The sequence below is a fragment of the Vanessa atalanta genome, chromosome 24 (assembly GCF_905147765.1).
Source record: "Vanessa atalanta chromosome 24, ilVanAtal1.2, whole genome shotgun sequence".
Taxonomy (NCBI): domain Eukaryota; kingdom Metazoa; phylum Arthropoda; class Insecta; order Lepidoptera; family Nymphalidae; genus Vanessa; species Vanessa atalanta.
The window spans coordinates 3774582-3796417 of NC_061894.1; the positions used below are offsets into that span (position 1 = coordinate 3774582).

The 21836-nt window shown below is 31.5% G+C and overlaps 1 protein-coding gene across 1 annotated transcript in view; it reads left to right on the plus strand.

Annotated features, from left to right (window-relative positions):
* Nucleotides 1–20051, plus strand: part of LOC125073399 (transcription factor AP-2-epsilon) — a 70188-nt gene extending 50137 nt beyond the window's left edge. The window contains exons 3-11 of the mRNA XM_047684214.1: nt 4605–4748; nt 5110–5268; nt 7566–7679; nt 8093–8147; nt 10613–10802; nt 16617–16735; nt 17328–17470; nt 17740–17907; nt 18491–20051. Coding sequence (XP_047540170.1) covers nt 4605–4748; nt 5110–5268; nt 7566–7679; nt 8093–8147; nt 10613–10802; nt 16617–16735; nt 17328–17470; nt 17740–17907; nt 18491–18598 — 1200 coding nt within the window. The 3' untranslated portion in view covers nt 18599–20051. The remainder of the gene's footprint in view (nt 1–4604; nt 4749–5109; nt 5269–7565; nt 7680–8092; nt 8148–10612; nt 10803–16616; nt 16736–17327; nt 17471–17739; nt 17908–18490) is intronic.
* The last annotated feature ends 1785 nt before the right edge of the window (nt 20052–21836 follow it).

The following is a 21836-nucleotide window of genomic DNA, read 5'->3' on the forward strand; positions in this document are numbered from 1 at the left end:
ACATTGGTTTGTCAAAATACGATTTACTGTGCTATACTATTTTTTATAGTCTGACTAGTGAGTGACATTTTTAGAGTGAGAACTCACTCACTCTTAAAATGTTGCTATATTGAAACGTGTTCTAAAGTTTTAATATCTGTAATGTTTTATTTCTACAGTCTAACTACACTGTAAAAATAAAACATTACAGAACTCCACTGAACTTCCTAAAAACGTTATAATTGTCATTTTTTTATGAAAATATTTTTTCTTTTTTTTATGAATATAAGTTAGTTAGTTAGTTTTTTTATGAATAGTAAATTATTATAGATTCTGCTTTTTATATTTACGAGCAACACTGACGCGAAAAGGTTTCACTTCAGTCACATATAAATATTTAATATTTGTCTTAAGACTGTCGCGTGTTTACAACTATTTAAGCACGCGTAACTCGATATTTGGCAATTGATCTAAATTCAATTTTTAATCTCAGATCAAGTATAAAATGGAGATTTGATTACTGAACATATAAATCTTGTTTTAAATTGCTACTTCATTATATATGCGTTCGAATAAAAAATCTAGTTAACATAATTATGTCAAAGTAATTTTTTTTTTTTAATACTGTTACGTTTTATTTAATTACATATGGTAAAATTAACTCATTCACAATACAATATAACAATAGAGAATACTGCAGTGTAATACGACATTAAAAAACTAACATAATATACAATTATTATTAATTTAAATACCATTTGATATTATAAAATACGATACATATCTATATTAAAAAAAGGTCGCTGTTTTTTTTTGGAACTTTCATTAAACTAACACACCTTTTGTGTTGTCTTCAAAGTGATTTAGAGAAGGTTCTAAGGTACATAATCATTATCTAAATAAATCACGTAGCAACGGCAACGCGTAACCGGGTCTGCTAGTACAGAATTAATTTTAATTTCACAAAAAATTTAAAAATTATAATTTCACAAATACCAATATCAGAATGACAGACGGACAGATTTATAAAACACATTAGTTTATTATCTAGAATGATTAATTTAAAAATCATTTCGAGTGCATACCGACGCTCATTACAATTATATTATATGTATATAATTCGAACATCGCGTGCGCTTGTAATCACAATGTGATTTCATTATAATCTGTAATTCTTATTTACGACTCAAAGACAGACATATCAAATGTCAAAACTTTCGTTTAATTCAAACCAATAGTAATATATCATTATTTTATATGATTAAATTATAAATTAAACAAATGTTTAATAACAATCCCTAAATATATAAAACGTATATAAGAAGACGCGGCCCTTTTAATAAATATAATGTATGTAATATTAATTATATAAGTACCTTCGCAGTGTCCAATCAAACTCTTCATTATATTTGATTATATTTAACAAAATAAAACACATATATTTTATATGCTTCACTGCCTCGTTAAACTAGTGGCTAGATATAAGACAGTATTTGCCGAAGTCTTGGGTTCAAACCCTAGGTCGACTCAATAAAAGTTATTTGATTTGTCTGTGGAAAAATTCTCAGTACCAGCCCGGAGTCTGGAAATTTGAAGTTTGCACTACGGTACCGAATACGTTCTGAGCCGAGGTGCGATCTCATAGGAGACACCCTCAAGACGAACGTCTCTCTCTATAGGGCTCAATTTCAAGCCTGAGTCTAGTACTCGCCCCAGCGTCCGGTGACGCTGTAAATGCCTGTAGCTAACAGCAGTACTACATAAACGACACAAAAATACGGTGCCTCGGAGAGCAATGTTGGTATTAGGCATGCGCCTGACCTTCCGGTCACATCAGATTATGAGAGTGAAGGAACAGAGAGTGGACCTGTGTCTGCGCACACACTTTTGCACTATAATATCACTTGTTGTTAGGGCTTTGTGCAAATCCGTCGGGGTAGGTACCACCCACTCATCAGATATTCTTCCACCAAATAACAGTACTCTGTATCGTTGTGTTCCGGTTAGAAAGGTGAGTGAGCCAGTGTGCACAAGGGACATAACATCTTAGTTCCCAAGGTTGGTGGCGCATAGGTGATGTAAGGAATGATTAATATTTCTTACAGCGCCTTTGTCTATGGGCGGTGGTGATCACTTAGCACCAGGTGGCCCATCTGCTCGTCCGCCAACCAATGCCATAAAAAAACCCTGGGTAGTTAGCTCATCTCCCTTAAAAGACATAATCATCATCACCATAGTTCACATATAATGTGTATCTCATTAAGGATTACATAAGCTCTTTATTAATTGGACCTATAATTAACCCTATCAAAGGCTACACGTGGTCTTCGATACCGCAGTGATTCACGTTTAATTTAACTAATACAATAGAATAATGTTTAAGCTTTAATACAAAGAAATGTTGATTTGATAATAACATTAATCATAAGGCTATTAGCTCGTTGATGTCAGCCGGTCTTATTACTGTTGATAAAATTTTAATTCACACTTTGGTACATTGAAGTGATATTTTTGAACACGTTAAGACAAAGTAATGTAATTATACTTAGATCTTAATTAAGTCTTTTGAATATACAAGAGTCGAGATGGTCCAGTGGTTAGAACGCGTGCATCAATACCACTGAATTTTCATGTGCTTAATTTGTGTTTATAATTCATCTCGTGCTCGGCTGTGGAGAAAAACATCGTCAGGAAACCTGCATGTGTCTAATTTCAACGAATTCTGCCACATGTATATTCCATCAATCCGCATTGGAGCAGTGTGGTGGAATATGCTCCAAACCTTCTCCACAAAGGGAGAGGGCTTGGGCCTTAGCCCAGCAGTGGGAAATTTACAGGCTGCTAATGTAATGAATATACAAGATTCTTAACGATGATACAATAGCTTTGATTTAGTATGACTCTCATACTTGTATACTATTATTATAAATGCGAAAATAACTGTCTTTTTCGTATGAAGCAAGCTTGGCTAACAACTGATGACCAACCCCTTAAACGCAAGCAAAGGCGCAGACGACAACTAGTGCATGAATTAAATTGTATATGGATAACTCTCGGTACATTTCTCGATTGATGCAAAAGTTACTTCTGAGTTTCTTCTTCTCAATAGAATATACACACTGAACCGTTGCATGCTGCACAATACCTTCCAAAATTAAAATTAATAAGTACTTCTAAGAGCTTCCTTAAATAAAGTATATTTTTAATAAGACTAGTTTATGTCGTAAAGTGTAAAAAGGTACCTACAGTTTAATTTAATAAAATCATGTGTATGATAGAATATTACTTTGAATTTTAAATATTCTAAGTCTAGTGAGTAAGTTTATTTCTTACTGCACGTCTCCAACTCGTAGCGGCCTTGTAGTGCTCTACAACCGCGAGAAACTAAAAATATTACGTAATTCTGAGATTTAATTATATTTTGCCTGCTGGAATATAGTTTTAGCACAACGTCTTTTAATACTTGAGATACGAACGAAATATCTCACATACATTTAAAAAAATCTTAAAACATTTCAATCGATAAACAATTTACGTCTAAACAAAACAGCTGTGAAAAGTTTTATCTACTAACTACTAACTAACTAATACTAACTTGGGTATATAATAAAAAAAAACTGTTACATATCATTGGTAATAAATTGACTATGATATTGGATTGGCATTGTAATATTTATTCCCAATATGCCAAAATTATACCGGATATTACCAATTTGCCAAACATGAAACATGTGACAAAATTATAACGATCTTATCATTTAATCTAATTAATTCATCATTCGTACTGGTTTATATAATGTTTTAGTTTTATAAGTTAACGGTAGAATGATTTGAGTGTGGGTGGTATCCATTCAAGTACAGTCATAACCTAGTTATAATTATTATATAACACGCAATAATTTTAAAAGTTCGAACAGAGTATAAATACAATGATCTAAAAGAATCAGCCTATTCGCTAAAACTATATTTTCCTCTTAATCTTCAACTTGACAGCATAATAGTTAATGGTAGAGCTAGACTTACTAAAATATATGTAACTCCTACCTGTAACCTGTTAATGTCCCACTGGGCTAAGCCCCTTAACGAAGAAGAAAAGAGAAGTTTTGAAGCTAATTCCGCCACGCTGCTCCAATGCATGTTGGTGGATACTTATTATAAATACTTGGAGTGAGCAGAATTGCATGATAAATTAACCTATATTTGAAATGTCTCAATATTTAAAATTGTTATTTTTAAAGAGGCAGACAACAGATATATATATATATTATACGTTGTGTTGGTCTCATTTAAAAAAAAAAATAAAAAAAAGAAATTAGACGTTTTCCCATAATTATTCCGATAATAAAACACGCTTTATTTGTTTATTTATTGTTAATAAAAGGCCTTATTCGCAAATACATTATTACCTCCGTATCATATTAGGTATGTAGCTTTTTTTTTAAAATCTACTTATTATAGAATGTACCGGTGAAATCTTACAATTGAATTTAAAATTACTTCCGGCCAAAGTATTGCGCTAAATTCGCCACTTTTGCTAATGATACAATTTAATATACTGAAATAAATCCATGTAGGAACATTTTTTTATTTTGTTTATTAATTAATCTGTGGTTTCTTGTACTCAGGAGCGCCTCGGTGGCGGCGGGCTCGGGCTCAGCGGCGGCGGGTTCCGCGGCGCGCAGCCCTCGCTCGCCGACTTCCAGCCACCGTACTTCCCGCCACCCTTCGCTCCGACAGCCCATCCCGCAAGCCCACATCATCAACAACAGGTCTAAACACTATTTTTTTATATTAATCAAAAAAGTTTTTATAATTTGACGCTCAATATTACTAGTTTTTAATAATGGTATATTTACTTAAACTAGTTATTTATTAAAAATATTACTTATACGTTTCGTAAATTAATCAAGTGAGTTGACTTGATTAATTTACGAAACGTTAAAGTAATATTTTTTAAATTATGTAAATTAATATCTAATACTTTTTTTTTTTTTAAAGTAAAATAAGGCATTTATTAAATTTATAGTCGTTAAATATGTAATATAAAACCTATAAAAATGACCTAGATACCATTCTCACTTTTCTTGTCTTTACCATGAGAAAAAATCTAACAATTTCTGTGATCCTCAGAGTCATGGTATGGAATACAGCGGCGGAGGTGGCGGTGGGCCAGAATACGCACAGCACTACGCCCCGCAGCAGCTGTTACCACGACACCACGGCCACCACGAACCACACGCACACTTACGTCACCACCGCGACCACCATGACGCGTTACACTCACACCACGTAAGCCTTTACATGTTTGTACTTATTATTACAACTGACTAATTTTATATTGTCATTGTTAACATAGTCCCTTACTTTCATAACCCGGTAGACGGCGAATCGAATACGACCGGACTCTTTGAGGTTTAAGGTACCTACAGGAACAATGGCCTAACTTGCTTTCCATGGTACAGAAGTGTACATATAATAATTTGACAAAAAAAAAAACCTTTCCACCCGGCCTGGGGTCTGAACTCAGGAGGTTTTAGGGCGCTACGTCCTTATATCATTTAGCCAATAAACCAATATTGTTATTGAAATGCAAATCAGTATAACTTTAAATTTTGTATATTAGGAAAATAATACAATACTTATTACAGCTCTTTTAAAAAAAGAACTAATCCCAAAATAAATTATGTACATTTTTATCAAAAAATTACAGTTCAAAGGCTGTATAGTGAATTCCTTTTCATTTTTCTAAAACAAAACAAAACATTATTTTAAAAAAAAAACATCAACGACAGCCTTTGGTTAATTTTATTAACACCGGAGATACTAAAGATAATTCTAATTACACAATGAAAAGTACTCTGACAGCCGTAAAACCGTTAAGAATAGATTATAAAATATGAACTCGTAATGAATATTTCTACCATTTTGGTTATTATTATTTAACAATACACGAGTAACGTTAAGAAATCGATTCGCAACGGTCTTATAAAACTATTCGGCCGCCGCGTGCCAGCTCCGAAATCTTGACATACTTGTAACCTTACCCTAAATTATTATGTTATTAAAATAACCCTCCATATCGAAATTATTGTATTTACGATACATTACTTTGGTTAGATATAACGTATGTGTATAAATATCTCTATTTATTGGGAAGAAAAGAAATATTTTCGTTTGAACTTGTGAGAAAATAATATTGGCAAATAAAACATATGTCATATTAACGCCAAAAGGGGCGCGGCTAATTTTAAATTTGGAATGTGTTCACTTGATTCATTTAAAATATTTTTTACATAGTGAAATTTAAGCGATCTAACGTCGCATTACCAAATGCCATAAACAAGAAAAAAATATAGAGAATATTTTATACTTCTTTTCTAAAAAATATATACAAACTTATTGAAAATGTTTTCCAAGCTCCTTTCAATGAACTAATCAATTAGAAACGTACTTCATGATGTTGTAACACACAATACTTTTATATAGGAAATGCTTTAGTAGATTAACCCCTAATGTCCCGGAACGTCCGGGAATCCATACAATGCGAACTTTAGACGGATATTTTGTCGTTGGATAATACCATGAAGTTATGATACTCATATTTATTATAAGAATTTTATCTAAAGAGGTTTTTATACGTACCATATGATGACTATATTATATTTTAAAACGAATCTTTATCTCTTATATCAGGTTTATTATAAAAATAAAACTTTATCTCTTAAATTATTGTATTGTTTAAAATATAAAATTGAAAGTCATATTAATATCATAAATTAAAAAAGATATATGTAGTATTTCATTAACTTGTTCAGAAATTTAAAATGTCTATTGAATATAAAAAAAATTAAATACAAATATACAAACTTTTTGCTACCCTTGTTCCGAAAGATATCCGAATACCTTTGACTAGTGAAAAATACCAGAATATCAATTCATTCAATTGCATCGTGTATTTATGTTGCTGAATGAATCGTTACAACCACAGACTGATAATAATTGACATCCCACCCCGAATTACCTTCATGCTCATAGTTTCTATGGCTGTATCATTATCACTAAAAATATATTGTCTTGTTAACTACTAATTACACTATAGTTAAGGAATAAAGATAAACAAAACATAAATTTACGTATTCCACGCGATTTTATAGCTCAGCTATATTGTGTACTCCTAACAGTTTTTGATTAATATATCTTGATTTATAATACAACACTATTCCTCTAAACTAAGTTCCGATACAGTTTCGATGAAGTTCCAACGCCATTTTTCGTAAATCCATAATTAATATCATAAATTATTTAAGCTCGCGGCCAATGATATCGCGTCAATGCGATTCCAAATGTATTTTATTTAATTTTTGTCCTCTTGTTATAATATATTAGAATAGACTACATATACTAACTATAAATACAGATTTCTCCGACATAGACCCTACTCTACCATAATCAACTGACGTACTGTCAAATATAGTATGTACTAATCAAGGACAATGAGATTTAGATATAGACAATTTATCTACATATTAATTATTGTTATATTCTTAGCAGTGATTTGTTTAAACAATGTATTGTTTTGTCTGTAGTTGTCACACGGCGGGTTTAGCTACGGAGGTGGCGACAGGCGGGCGGAGTACGGCGCGCGCGAACAACATGAGATTGCGTTGCACCACGCGCTTCACTCAACCGACGAGACACAGGTAAGATTATTCTAGAATCACGTTTTAGTAATTAAATACAAACAATTAATTACGCTTTTATATTATATGCACTCCGTTTAGTTTTATATGTATAATAGAGTTTTTATGTAATAAAAATTTAATTAATTAAAATATTTCTAATACTTTAATCTACAGAATTTATATCATCTATTATATCGAGTAAACAGTAGCAATTTATCAACGCTACGTCTAACTTTTTTTTATTCGATATAAAACATCGAGAAATATGTCAGACAGCCAATCGGAATTTAATAATCTTAATAAATTAAAACCCTCCGCCGGACGCGTTCCTAATCGGATTTTTTTTTTCAAGGAATTTTCCTTCCATAATAGAATAGTGGTATTAAGATATTATGACATTCCATCATTTTGATAATGCATATTTTTTTCAGAATGCGGGCATGGATGATACCACTGGATTTATGACAGACCTTCCTCTGTTAAAAAGTAAGTTTATATTGAATTTGAGGATTTTTTTAATTATGTATAATATATGTCTAGAGACCTGAGATGGCCAAGTGGCTGGCTTAATCCCCGGCAATGAGGATTCTATTCCGACTAGGTCCTAGGTGCCTATTCCGACTGCTTACGACAAGGGTTACAAACTTCATATGAACATCATAATCGGTCGAAACGATCTATTCGTGACATTTCTATTTCTATTTCAAAACATTTGGTTTTCCGTTTAATAAAAACGAATAAGTAGTAATTTTAATAACTTTGAATGTGTTATTAGAATGTATATCAAGGAAATTCAACATTGAAATTAAAAAATTGTAAATTTTGCTCTTTGCCTAAAAAATTAATTATTATACTTTAGAATTATTTAAAAAAAAAAAAAAACACTCAAAATAATTTCTAAATTCTTATAAAAGCAGGAAGTATTACTTAATATTAATTATTACATATTAACATACCTTCAGATCGCCACTTTCAAATAAAAAATATGCATTTTGTATACAAGCAAGAACAAGAAAAATCCATCTAAACATGAAACGAAAATATTAATAAGAGCGTATAGTATGAAAATACCCTAAGAGGTCATATTACTTGCTAAATCAGTGCCACGCTAACAACTGCACGAATAAAAAAAAACAACCGACGAGCTATTAAAGCATCAAATAATTGTTGAAGGCAATTATGGAATCCCAATTATTCTTTTTTTAAATACATTCTAAATTCAAATAAGTCTTCAGACTTCCTACTGCGTGCAAAACGTCTCTATAGACATCACAAAGACAATCAAATGATAGAACAAGTTAGTTATTAACTCATTTCCTCATCGATGACCCGCTTGATAAGCGATAATTAGCCATCATACAGTTATCGGATACGTGTATCGATTTTTCATACACAAAAAAATCGATCTCATTCAACCGAATAAATCGATTCAGAGAAATAAAAGTAGCGATCAATCATTCGATATTTAAATAGCGTAAGTCGGATACGGAAATGACTTGTTAAGATAGAAGCTTAACTTTTTCTGCTGATTAATTTTATAGAGAATGCATCTTTCTATTTAATTTCTATAAAATAATATTATAAATAGTGCTAAATGTTAAAATATATTTGAAACACATAGAAACAAATAATATTAAAATATAACAATGTTTATTTAACAATAAAGTCTTTAAATGAAAGTGTAACTGGCTAATAACTTACAAAATAAAAATTACCCGTGTTAATTTTCATTCTACGAAAGCACGGTGTCAACCAGCCAGCATGGTGCAGAACTAATGATACAGTAATGTTTATTGTATTAAGGTTTCCATAGAGAAATATTGTAATGGTAATGGATTTCACGCTGAGCACATGTTTGGGGCGTGGCGCTAATTGTTACGATTGCCATTGTTGGTATTCGACGCGGGGAATTTGAAACACCCGTATTCTTAGCGGTTTTTTCATATTGCAAACTTTCACGTACAATGAACGGAGTAAAGAGGTTTTATATGTTTAAAATTATTTAAATAAATTTGATTATCTAGTTGTAGATTAACATTTGACACGATTAACTTGTAAAATAACTATTGAATAGCGCCTGTTTTTCCTTTTTCTTGGTATATAGATAAAACATTGTATAAAAATCTATTTAGCCGAGAAACAAAAAAAAAATCTTGCGCTTAACGATTTCTTATACAATTTTATCTACATAATTATAAAGAATTGAACATTTAATAAATAACATTTATTTTAATACCAAATATATTTTAAAAAGAATTTCTCTCACTCGCTGCTTTGACAGAGACGGTTCACGAGTGTAATTCTAGACATTTTTTTAATTTTAATTTGGCAACGGTAGCTTATCAAACGTGTTAAAATAATAATATTTAAATATAATATTCATCTGTGATTATAGGTCTATTCTTACAATAAAGTACCATAATGTAATTTTAGATATTTAGCAGCTTTAACTGTTAATCAGCTGCTGCAGCTCCCTCCCATTTTTAGGAGAAGCTTCCAAGCTTATTCCACCATGCCTCGAAATCGGATGCGAAACATTTGTACTTACTGTATGTACAAATAATTTACGGGTTTAAATATTTTATGCTGACAAATAAAAGACAGATGTTAAACAGTTCAATTCCTCTATAAAAAATCTACTTTCAAATTATTGGTTTTATAAGATCGTACATATAAATAATACAGTACAGTAAAAAGTCCGTAGTGTCAACAAAGACACAAAGTCATACAGTTTGTATTAAGAAAGATTCGCACACACCCACAAACACACATACAATTTTGAATACACACATTAATATACCTTATGTAATGTAATAGTACAAATATACACATGTACATCTTAATGGCTATCGAGTTTGAACCTGTGATAAAAACAATTTGATGTTTACTCAAAAGTCAGTACATTAACTGAGAGACATAATTACATTTTGATACATTTTCTATTGTTACAGCAATGAAGGGTCGAGACGGTCTAGGGGGTACTGGCACATGCGCGCCAAACGATGTCTTCTGCTCCGTACCCGGGCGACTGTCACTGCTATCTTCCACCAGCAAGTACAAGGTCACGGTAGCGGAAGTGCAGAGGAGGTTGTCGCCACCAGAGTGCTTGAACGCGTCTCTGTTGGGGGGCGTATTAAGAAGGTATGTTTATGATATATTTCAAATAATAGCTTATAGCGATGTAAAAAGTCACATGATCCTGACCCGTTGGGCTGTTGTCGTACCCACTCCTAACACAATGGTTATGCTTAAATGGAGGGATACATTGAAATATTAGTAATTCTTTATACTTTTTTTAAAAGGGTACTACTATTCTTTAAAAAAAAAAGAAAAAGAAAATCTTATGCTCTATAGGATCTATTTTTTACACAAACATGTTTCTAATTATTCACTTATGCCTTATACTTTGAAAGAGAAAAAATGTATATATGTATGTAGTTTTTGATTATAAATTTATTTAAAATTCTTAACAAAGTAAATAAAACGTAATCATTTTAACATTAACGTACAAATCAAATCACTATTAGGCAGCCCTAGTTATTCATAACTGTTATTGCTTATAATATCTCTTGCGGTAACCGCAAACTATACCGAGTTTTATAAAATCAACGATTACTTACATATTAAGCATTTTTTATCTGTGGCAAGGCGTTGAACAGTAAAAGTTATAGCGGTCTGTGGTCTGTTAGTAAAAACTCGTAATGTATTTATAGCTAATATTAAAATAATTGTAACTTTATAAGTATGTATTAGTTCAATAATAAAATCAAAACTTTAGCGTCAAAAATTTAGTACGATTTCAATCTTGACAATTGTCATAAATTACCTAAATTTTTTTGTTGTCTGAACGAGACCGATCACTGAACCATTTATTCAATAATATTAGAAAAAAAACAACAAAAATATTAGAGCTGTGACAGTTAAAAAAACATTAAAATGATATAATCTGTGTAATAAATATCTTAAATGTTATAAGTGTAAAGTATAAACAGATTAAAAAATTATTTGACATTTCATATAATAAGAAATGTGAATATTACAAAACCCGAACACAAGTCATTCATTCTTTCATGTATGACATTAGTTTTGATTGTGATATCGTAACTTTCATATCTGACTAATGAATCGAGGCTTATTGATGGATCGTTATACAGTAACGCAAGATATATTAATTTTCAATCAGTTAGTATTTGATTCGGGTAATTGAACACGAATCGATCGCATTCGGAATGTGTATTAAGTTTTTTTTTAAAGGTATACCTATGCTTATTTAAAAACGAAAATTCGATGGAATTTTTAGAGCAACAGATATACAGAACGAAAACTATGAACGGTTGATTTATTTATAAGTAAAGGCAGTAGACGCCTGGCATGTATTTTATATAAAACCTTCTCGGAAACGCCCTACTTTTGTTTTATGCATATTACTAGTTTTTAATTTAGAGAACAAAATAAACGTCTTCGTTTAGTAATATTGATTTATAAAAAAAAGCAAACTAGCGAATGGGCGACCTAATGGTTAATGGTACATCCACCCAAATTGGCACTGTAAAAATATTAACCATACCTTACATCGCCAATGTCCTACCAACCTTGGGAACTAAAATGACCCCTGCAAATGTAATTACACTGGTAGTAAAATTAAACTAAGTTTTATCGCTTTATTATTTATCCATCCCAATATTAAAAAGCTGGAAGTTCAATTCGTTTGAACCCACTTATCTATCAAAATTAAGTCTTTGAATAAATCATTTCGCATATGAAAATCCATTCATTGATAGAAGCTTAGATTATTTATATTTATAGATAGAGTGTCGCTCTACAAAAGAACTAAAACAAACAAACTAAAGCCAACTTTATTATCTTGGTGTGCGTGACAGCTACATACGCTTGAAACTCGCCAAATGTCAAACTTTAATAGTGTGCGTATACTTAGTGTCCAACTGTTTGCCACTAGTTTTTCGACGCGTTCTCATATTTGACAGTATATCTAAACATACAAATAATATTAGTATAAGATTTAATAATATTATCCTGGATCGATTAATCTAAACAGCCATACCGCTTGGACCCTAATAGATACAAATATAATTACATAAATGTAATCCTTATAGAAATTATTTTAAGAATTGTTCCTTACTATAAAACGTCCGTTTACACTTTGCAATTTAGACCAATGAGTCTCACTAAAGATAATAAAACAAGTAGACCGTAAGATGTAGCGCTGTACGAGCGGATTGATTGCTTAGCTAACTACTGTTTCTATTATTAATTGTTATTTTAAAAATATTATTCACTCACTCTTTTTTAAACCGAACAAAGGCCACAGATTTCGAGTACACACAAGCTAGATACGTGTTCGATGCATGTTCACAACATAGCATGTAAACCGAACGTGTTATCATTTTTATTCATTTTGATTACGTCACTCAACCACTCATATAAAATGACTGGCTGTATCTGCGGCTTTACCCCCGCGAAATTTATGAAAAACAAACTTCCAACTCCTTTTCACCCCCATCCGAAATCCGAAAAAGGAACATACCCGCCAAATTTCAAGTTTGTATGTGTTATAATTTCTTCGTGATTAATCAGTGTGTGGTATTTCGCTTCTGTATATATAAATTTCAAAATTAATTACATCTATGTGATCAAATTACTAACTCATGGTAGGTTCTCCATGGACTCTATTTGTTATATACTGCCCAAGAAGAGTTTATAATGGGACAATTACACGAACACAAACTAGAATAATAGCGCGTCAATTTGTGCATAGCACAGACTTCGGGCACGCTTGGTCGCAATTTTTGTGGTATGCAAATCTGTGGTACTAGTAATTAATCGCATTTTTTTTAAACTGGCCTTGTACATATGTACTACTAAAATAAATTAGAGTATATTTTGCTGCGCATAAATTGTATTCATGCACAGGGTCTAATATGAAGCACTCATCGATATTAAATTCGATATCGAATGATACATAATAAGTACCCTTATTATAGTAAACGGTACTATTCGATACTCGCATAGTAATTATCATAACGAAATCAAAGACATGTAGATGATTGATAAACTCATCTATCGGACAGTCTATTCGATACGCACTCGATATTTCTTGCCCATTAGTTTCCAATCTGTCGATTCATCCGATTTAGTTTTCCATTGATTCCAAATTCAAAATCATTGTTTGACTCGTTAGCTGCGCGTGATTCTCGTTTCTTTTGTCCATGGTTAAGCGAACGTGTGAAAATATTGTTGAATAAAACTGACCGAAGAGTTTTGATAAGGTTTCGTGGGATTATTTGCAAATAAATGGAAATCATTGGTTTTGGTAGCATTTCTTATTGATGTGTTTGTATTATTATATATTATCGTTTATTTTTATAAGAATAATAAATACCAAAAAGTTTTATCTTTGGAATATTGTTATCTGTTGCATGCTTTTGTTTCAAATTTAAAAATATATTATACACTTCAAACATATATACATAGAATTCAAATATACTTCTATTATATACTATATTTTATATATTTCAATGCAACAGTAGAAATGCACAAACAATTGAAAAAAATTTTTTTTATACATAATATCTGAACACTTTTTTAAGACAACTATTATACAAATTTGGTATGAATTTAAAGTCTTTACAATAAAAGAGTCGCAATAAAATACTACTACTATTTTAAACGTAATTATATTACGTATATAATTATTATATATACTAAATTATAAAACATTATTTCAAATAATCGAACCTTGCTCAAACATCAAATTTCATTCCCTGTATCGAAGAATTTATCCGCATTCCGTTAAAAGGGGAATTCAAAACCAGACGTTGGTTTATCAAATTGAGCCTATTATGTTGTATAATCCCGCCCACCATTAATAGGGAACAGTCGAAAATTTTTTAATGACCATTCTTTGGCCGTCACTAGTCTTTATTTATTAAATAATTAATACTATTTGCAAGAAAAGGTGATATATTATTCTTCTTATTTTATCTGTTACAATTTTTTTAAAAGGGTAACACCGTCTGTCTTATAAAATTTCACATGTAGCTAACCCTCCAATTGCTTACTTTCTAAAGAATTCACGCAGACAATTTTAATTTCAAACACAGAAATACATCAATAATACACACATTGCAATATTTACCTTCGCTTTCGTATTTTAATACAATTAAAAAAAATTGACACAATGAGAGCCATTAAACACATATTCGAATCGAATTATACTTAATTCTGACTTAAAGATCGATACAAGGATATGAACCAAACACAATATATATTTTTTCACTAAGCTCTTAATCAGGATAGGATTCAATTTAAATGCGATTGTGATTGTGAATATGTTTGGCAATTAACCTACATTTACAGCTTTAGGTGACGTGCATACTCACACAGATTTAATCAAATCACGCAATAATCTGGTAATTGTAAAAATATTTGAGATTCTCACTTTTTAAAGTACTGGCTTTTAAGACATATTTTATTATAACGGTGTGTATTTCTGACATTTTCAACTACTATGATTTTGCTGTTAAGGATCGCGGGTTCAATGACACTGCATTAAATCTATATAATATTAGTGTTTTGCCTAATCAAGACCTAAGGTCTTCTTATCTTCTTATCTGTCTAACTTGTTTAATCACCAAAAAGTACGTATGTAATGTAAAAACCATTTACACCAAACATAACAATGAAAAATAATTAACTTTAATTCTTCTTCTAAATAAATTGAGTAATTCAAACGTTTACATATAATACTATCTTATGACAGTGATATGCAAAAATAGTTACATTAAACTAACTGTTCTATTAACCCGATAAAACCGGTTAATTAAAAAAAAAACTATCAACTTTTTTCGATCAATCAACCTAACAAGCCAGCGCATTCGGCTTACAATTCAAATTCTGAACGCCATCGTTTATAAAAACAATTTCATTAACGAGCTTTTATTTTTTGAAGGTTAATACTTAATACTGGTAGCGCGTTACGAACGCTAAGAAATACCAATTTTATTTATGCGGCTTATATATTTATGCCGTAGTAATTTGAGCTTTAATATCGAAGAGACAAAATTTTGTGTTCTAATTTTAAAAGCATTAACAAAATTTTAAGTAACTTTCTATGCGTCAATCAGGAACTACTAGCTTGACGGTAATCGATAGTTATCTGTAGCTCGATCTAGCGGCTAGTAGCTGAACTTCAAACACGCGATCTGTCAATATTTGACATTTACTTTTTTCTGCCTTTCGCTTGACGTGGATTTCAAACGATTGATTAAAACAAAACTAAAAGGAAAATAATTGTATAAAAAGATTTCATTATTCAAGTACCGTTTTATCATTGTGTTTTTAAATCAACCATTATGATAAATGTGGTTTCTACGCTCATTAGGCGGTAACCAGTTGTCCAAATATTAAAGCGGTACTCAATTTTTATACCGCTTTTAATTGACAGATCTGTTCATATTTCGTTATGGCAACAATACTATATTATTTTTCGACTGACCGGTCAAAAGCAATAGAATAATAGATGCAAATTAATTTTATTATTATGACAACCTTCGCTTGAAGTTATCATATCTTTTTAATAGAAGCATGCTTCATTTTTGTATTTCATTATTATGTGCTCTCTTATGTGATGGCATATTTATCTTAAATATAAATAAAAATAAATAAACAATGTCCTCTTGACCATAATTTGGCTACGGCGGTAGTTTACCACGTACTTATCCAACTGAAGACCAAAAGAGCTATTCTGTAAAAACAAACTCAAAAGTCAGATCAGACGATCGTTGATTAGATAGCGTAACAAGATTTCATTAGTTTCGAAGAGAAATCTTACTTTAAAATTAACATAAATACATATATATTTTTAGTATAAACTATTACTTAGTGTATGTTTATTTAAAATTATCATCTAACTTGTATTTTTTGTTTTTGTTTCAGAGCAAAGAGCAAAAATGGCGGTCGATTACTACGTGAGAAGTTAGAGAAAATCGGTCTTAACCTGCCAGCAGGGAGACGGAAAGCTGCAAACGTCACTTTACTGACCTCGTTAGTGGAAGGTGAGGCTCGAACGCAGATTACAAATTCTTACTCTTTTATGGACTCATCCACATTTCATTCACTAGTACTTCTGAAATCTGAGCTGCTTATTACCAAACCGATGGTAATATTTTTACAATCCTTATGCAAGTATGGGTTATACTTGCATATGGATTGTAAGAGAGCCATAAATGGATAATCTAATTAATTCACAATAGATATCAATTGGTTTTAATATTCAAACTCTCGTTTACGTTTATATATTTAAAATAATTATATAAAATCATGGTCTATTAGAAAATAGGTACATTATTGCACTTCACTTGGTTGAAAGCCTTTGCAAGCCCGTTTGGGTTGGTGCCACCTACCCAATAGATATTCACCCTAACAGCAATACTTAGCAATGTTGTAAGTTGTAGGTATATGGCACATAGGACACAACGTAGTAGCTCCCAAGGTTGGTGACGCATTGGCGATGTGGGGAAACATTAATATTTCTTGCGGCGCTAGTATCCATGGGTAGTGGCAACAATTACCATCAGGTGGTAACTATTACGGTGGTACTATTTACCTATTATAAAAAAATAAAATCATCATTAATGTTGTTAACAGCGGAGGCAGTGCATTTAGCGCGCGATTTCGGCTACGTGTGCGAGACGGAATTCCCAGCGCGCGCTCTCGCCGAGTACCTCGCGCGGCAATACGCCGAACACGACGCGAGACGCCGGAGGGACTTGCTTCAGGCAACCAAGCAGGTGAGAAACCATCTTACATTCGTTGGTCTATCTTTTAACGTACAAGCCATAATTTATAGAAAAATATAGCTAAATAGGCTATATATTTTTGGCTCTATAATATAATATTGTCCAATCACAGGAGGAATGTAGAAAAACAAGCAACGTTGACATTGAATTGACATGATAATTGTTCAAGCGGTAGGTACGCTTGCAAGACACAAGCCCCCCACATTACACGCAAGTCGCGGATGGAAAGTAGTCATCGCATAAATTCCCTCTATTTCCAGGTGGTGAAAGAGGTGATGGACCTTTTGAACCAGGACCGGTCTCCGCTGTGCAACACGCGGCCGCCTCACCTGCTGGAGCCCGCTATTCAGCGACACCTAACGCATTTCTCGCTTATCTCGCACGGGTTCGGTGGTCCAGCCATTGTCGCTGCCCTCACCGCTATACAGGTAACATAACGCTAATTATTCATATATATAAGTTTCAACACATAATAATTGTTATCATTATAACTAAAATTTAGAGAATGCTTTGTATTTCTTCTAGTGTCTTTTTCTGTTGGCAGACGTTGCTTATGACCATTAATCAGTAAATGGTCTATATCTATAAGCGTGTTACCTTCAAGCTATTCGTTAAAAAACAATATTATTAGACCAGTGATTTTTTGAATTGGATCATTACACATGGTAGGACTTTGTGCGTGTCCCGTCTGGGTAGGTACCACCAATTCATTAGATATTCTACCGCCAAACAGCAGTACTCAGTATTGTTGTGTTCCGGTTTGAAGGCTGAGTGAGCCAGTGTAACTACAGGCACAAGGGTCATAGCATTTTGGTTCCCAAGGTTGGTGGCGCATTGGTGATGTAAGGAATGGTTAATATTTGTTACAACGCAGGGAATTCCGTTTCGTACACGTGAATATGGGCGGTGGTGACCACTTACCATCTGGTGGCCCATATGCTCGTCCGCCTACCGATATCTTAAAAAAAAAGAATTAAACGTAGATACTAATCAAACATATATTTGTTTCAGAATTTCCTAAACGAATCTCTAAAACATTTAGACAAGTTATATCCTCAAAGTGGAATGGTGTCATCAACGATGGACAAAACAAAAATGGATCCAGATATCAAAAAGTAACACACGCACTACCTCGGCGTCCTCAATACGTGGAAAACGCGCACGTTACGAAAAATAGTAAACATAAACTTGTAAATTTTTCGTAATGGTAACATTTGATATATTAGACTAGGTTCTTCACAATGTCGGTTTCTAATTCGATATGATGTTATTAAAAAAAAAGTCATTGGCATTTTATAAAATCAACGTAAAATTTAAAATGTCTGTTTTTATTTGTATTGCTCTTTCGTTGTAATTAAATTATTATATATAATATATTATGCCAATACAGTATAAGCATCGGAAAGCATTTCAAAGTCGTTATATGTGTCATCAGTATATTATGACAGATTAATTTTATTGCCATAAGAAAATTAATTCAATTAATGACTTAACACAAAGGACAAACAAATACAAGAACAATAAAATCGTTCACGATAACCAAAAGTTCACATCGTAATACTAAATTATTATTCAACAATAATTTACTTAATATAATTAAAACTTACTTTTTTCGTTATCATAAAGTCTTGTGCATTTTTGTTTGTCTTAAAAAAAACTGATTTCGAAATTCAAAAAATAAAACATCAATCAACTATATTGGTACAAAACTATCAAACAGTGAAATCGTTAATTTTATGATGAACCGAACCGCATTAAAATAAAGTGCAATTATGAAATACTCAAGTTTGTGAGAATTTTGTAAATATAGGATTATATATAGATAAATTAAGCATTTACTTGCCGCGTGAGATGTAGTTCATTTTCTATTTAAAGACCAATAGTAACAGAGGACGCACATTGTACATTATTATCGGCCAATAATTTAATCTCCATCATTAGTGTGACACAGCAAAATAATAAATCGATAGTATCGATAACTTCGTTCATATCGATTTTTTTCATCAATAGCCTTACCAATCAGTAGCTTAGTATTGCGATAATATTTACAAATTAAACTATTGATTGCTTTCTTGTTGCTGGAAATATGAAACCTGCACTATTTTTGCTTTCTTTAGTTCATTGAACATAAAGTTTTTTGAGCTTCTTATTATCCAGCCTTAAGTATAACACACTGAAGACCAAACTAATGGCCGATAATAATAATATTGCCAGTTTTTATTTCTGAAATAGTATTTTTATTAAGTAAAAGCACACCGAAAAAAGTCAGTGATCCACCGCAATAAAATCACATATCAAATGAAATTTGTATATAGTTAATGTAGAATTTGAATTTCACACTCAGTCTTAAATTAATTTTAACATGAAACCTCTTTAGTTAATATTTTTATATTAGTAATAGTGTTGCTAGTGATTCATTGTGAAAGTGTGCCAATTAGATTTTAAAGTTGGATTAACCGTGTACCGACGGTTAAGTATTTAAATATCTTTTTAATTAATTATTATAAATTTACATTTAAACAATTAAAATGTTTTAAATTATAATCTTTTACAGATATATCGCACAAAATATATATTATACAGGGTTTGTTTTGTTTTGGATCCACATTGCTTTGGCTACAATTTAAAAACTAACGCTAAGTTAAAAAAGACATTGTCCTAAATTATATGTTTTGTTAAATACAAAGCAAGGTTTTTTTTTTAAAGTGTACGTAGGTAGGCCAAAATGGAAGGTATTTGGAGTCTCGGGGCAATTTTGTAAATTGATCAAAGTCGAACCAAGACTACTTCTAGTGTTTATCACCCTATATATTCAGCTGCAGGCCGCTCTGCATGGTTTTACATACGTTCCCACCCGACGCCCGTGGGCCGAAGTAGATGTCAAATAGCCTATAACCCTTCACCAAGAATATTAAACTCAAAAAGGCTTTTTTTTATTACTGCTGGTAGTTCCAGAAATTAACACGTTCTAACTAAAAACTCCCCAGCTTTTTTATATAACACATAAATAACTTTGTCCAATGGCCACATGTCCACGTGCACTTAAAAATTTGACCTGCATTAAAATAACAGATACTATCAATAAAGAAAACTTATTAAAATGAATTCGACCGTGAAAGGAAATTTGATTTTATATATTATCGATTATGTATCCTTGACGAGCACAAATCTAAAATTAGAAGGATAATATTATATAATACCGTAATATCAAAATGAACAAGTAACATAACAACAACAACAAAAAAGAATAATTATTTAAATATGCCTTTCTAATGAATGAACGGTGTGCCAAGTAAAACAAATGAAATTAAAATAAAAAGAGATTTTGCTTTTTACTTTCGTTATTCTTTTCAGATGTCCCTTTTTATTATTATTTGATACTTTTTTTGTAAATATGTATGTTACTGAAGATTATTAAAATAAAATATTTAAAAATTGTATTTGTTCTTAATTTATTCTTTATCTTACTTGACTTAAATTGTAGTATGTAAAAGTAAAATATATTAACCCTTTAACTGCCAACAACGAAATATTAATGAACCAGAAAACGTCAAAACTATCAATTTTTTGAATAAACAGACACATGAGATTTTGAATCAGATTGTCAATTGTGACAAAAGATCCTGTATGACATTCATTATTTAGACCTCATTGTCTTCATTCTATAGTAGATATATCAATAAACATACATTGATGTAGAAAAAGTACATAAAAAACAATCCAAAAATCAAAATATACTTTATTCAAGTAGGCTTTTACAAGCATTTCTGCAACGTCATTTATCAATTATATTAAGTGAAATTACCACTGGTTCGAAATGCAGATTCTACCGAGAAGAACCGGCAAGAAACTCAGTAGTTACTCTTTTTTAACATTTAAAAATACAAAGTCATGTTAGTAAAAACAATTACATATGTATGTATACAGTACATCCTGCCTAGAAGTTAAGAAGTATTAGCTCCACGCTTTTTTATCACCTATATAATCTTCTGTTGAATAATATGCCTTATTTACCAGTGTATTTTTTATAAATAATCTAAATTTATGAAACGGTAAAGTTAAAAATATCTGCGGAATTTTATTATAGAAACGGATACTTTCCCCGGCCAAGGATTTATTGACTTTGTGGAGTCGGAAACTTGACGTTATAAGCTTATCAATACGTCTCGTGCACATACAATGATCGTCACTGATTCTATCAAAGTGATCAATGCTTATACATAATATTGTTGTAAATATATTGTGTAGCAACAGTGAGTATTCCTACTTTGTTAAAAACATCCCGAAGAGAGTCTCTACTTCCAAGATTATAAATAGACCGGACTATAATTCTCTTTTGTAAAATAAAAACAGATTC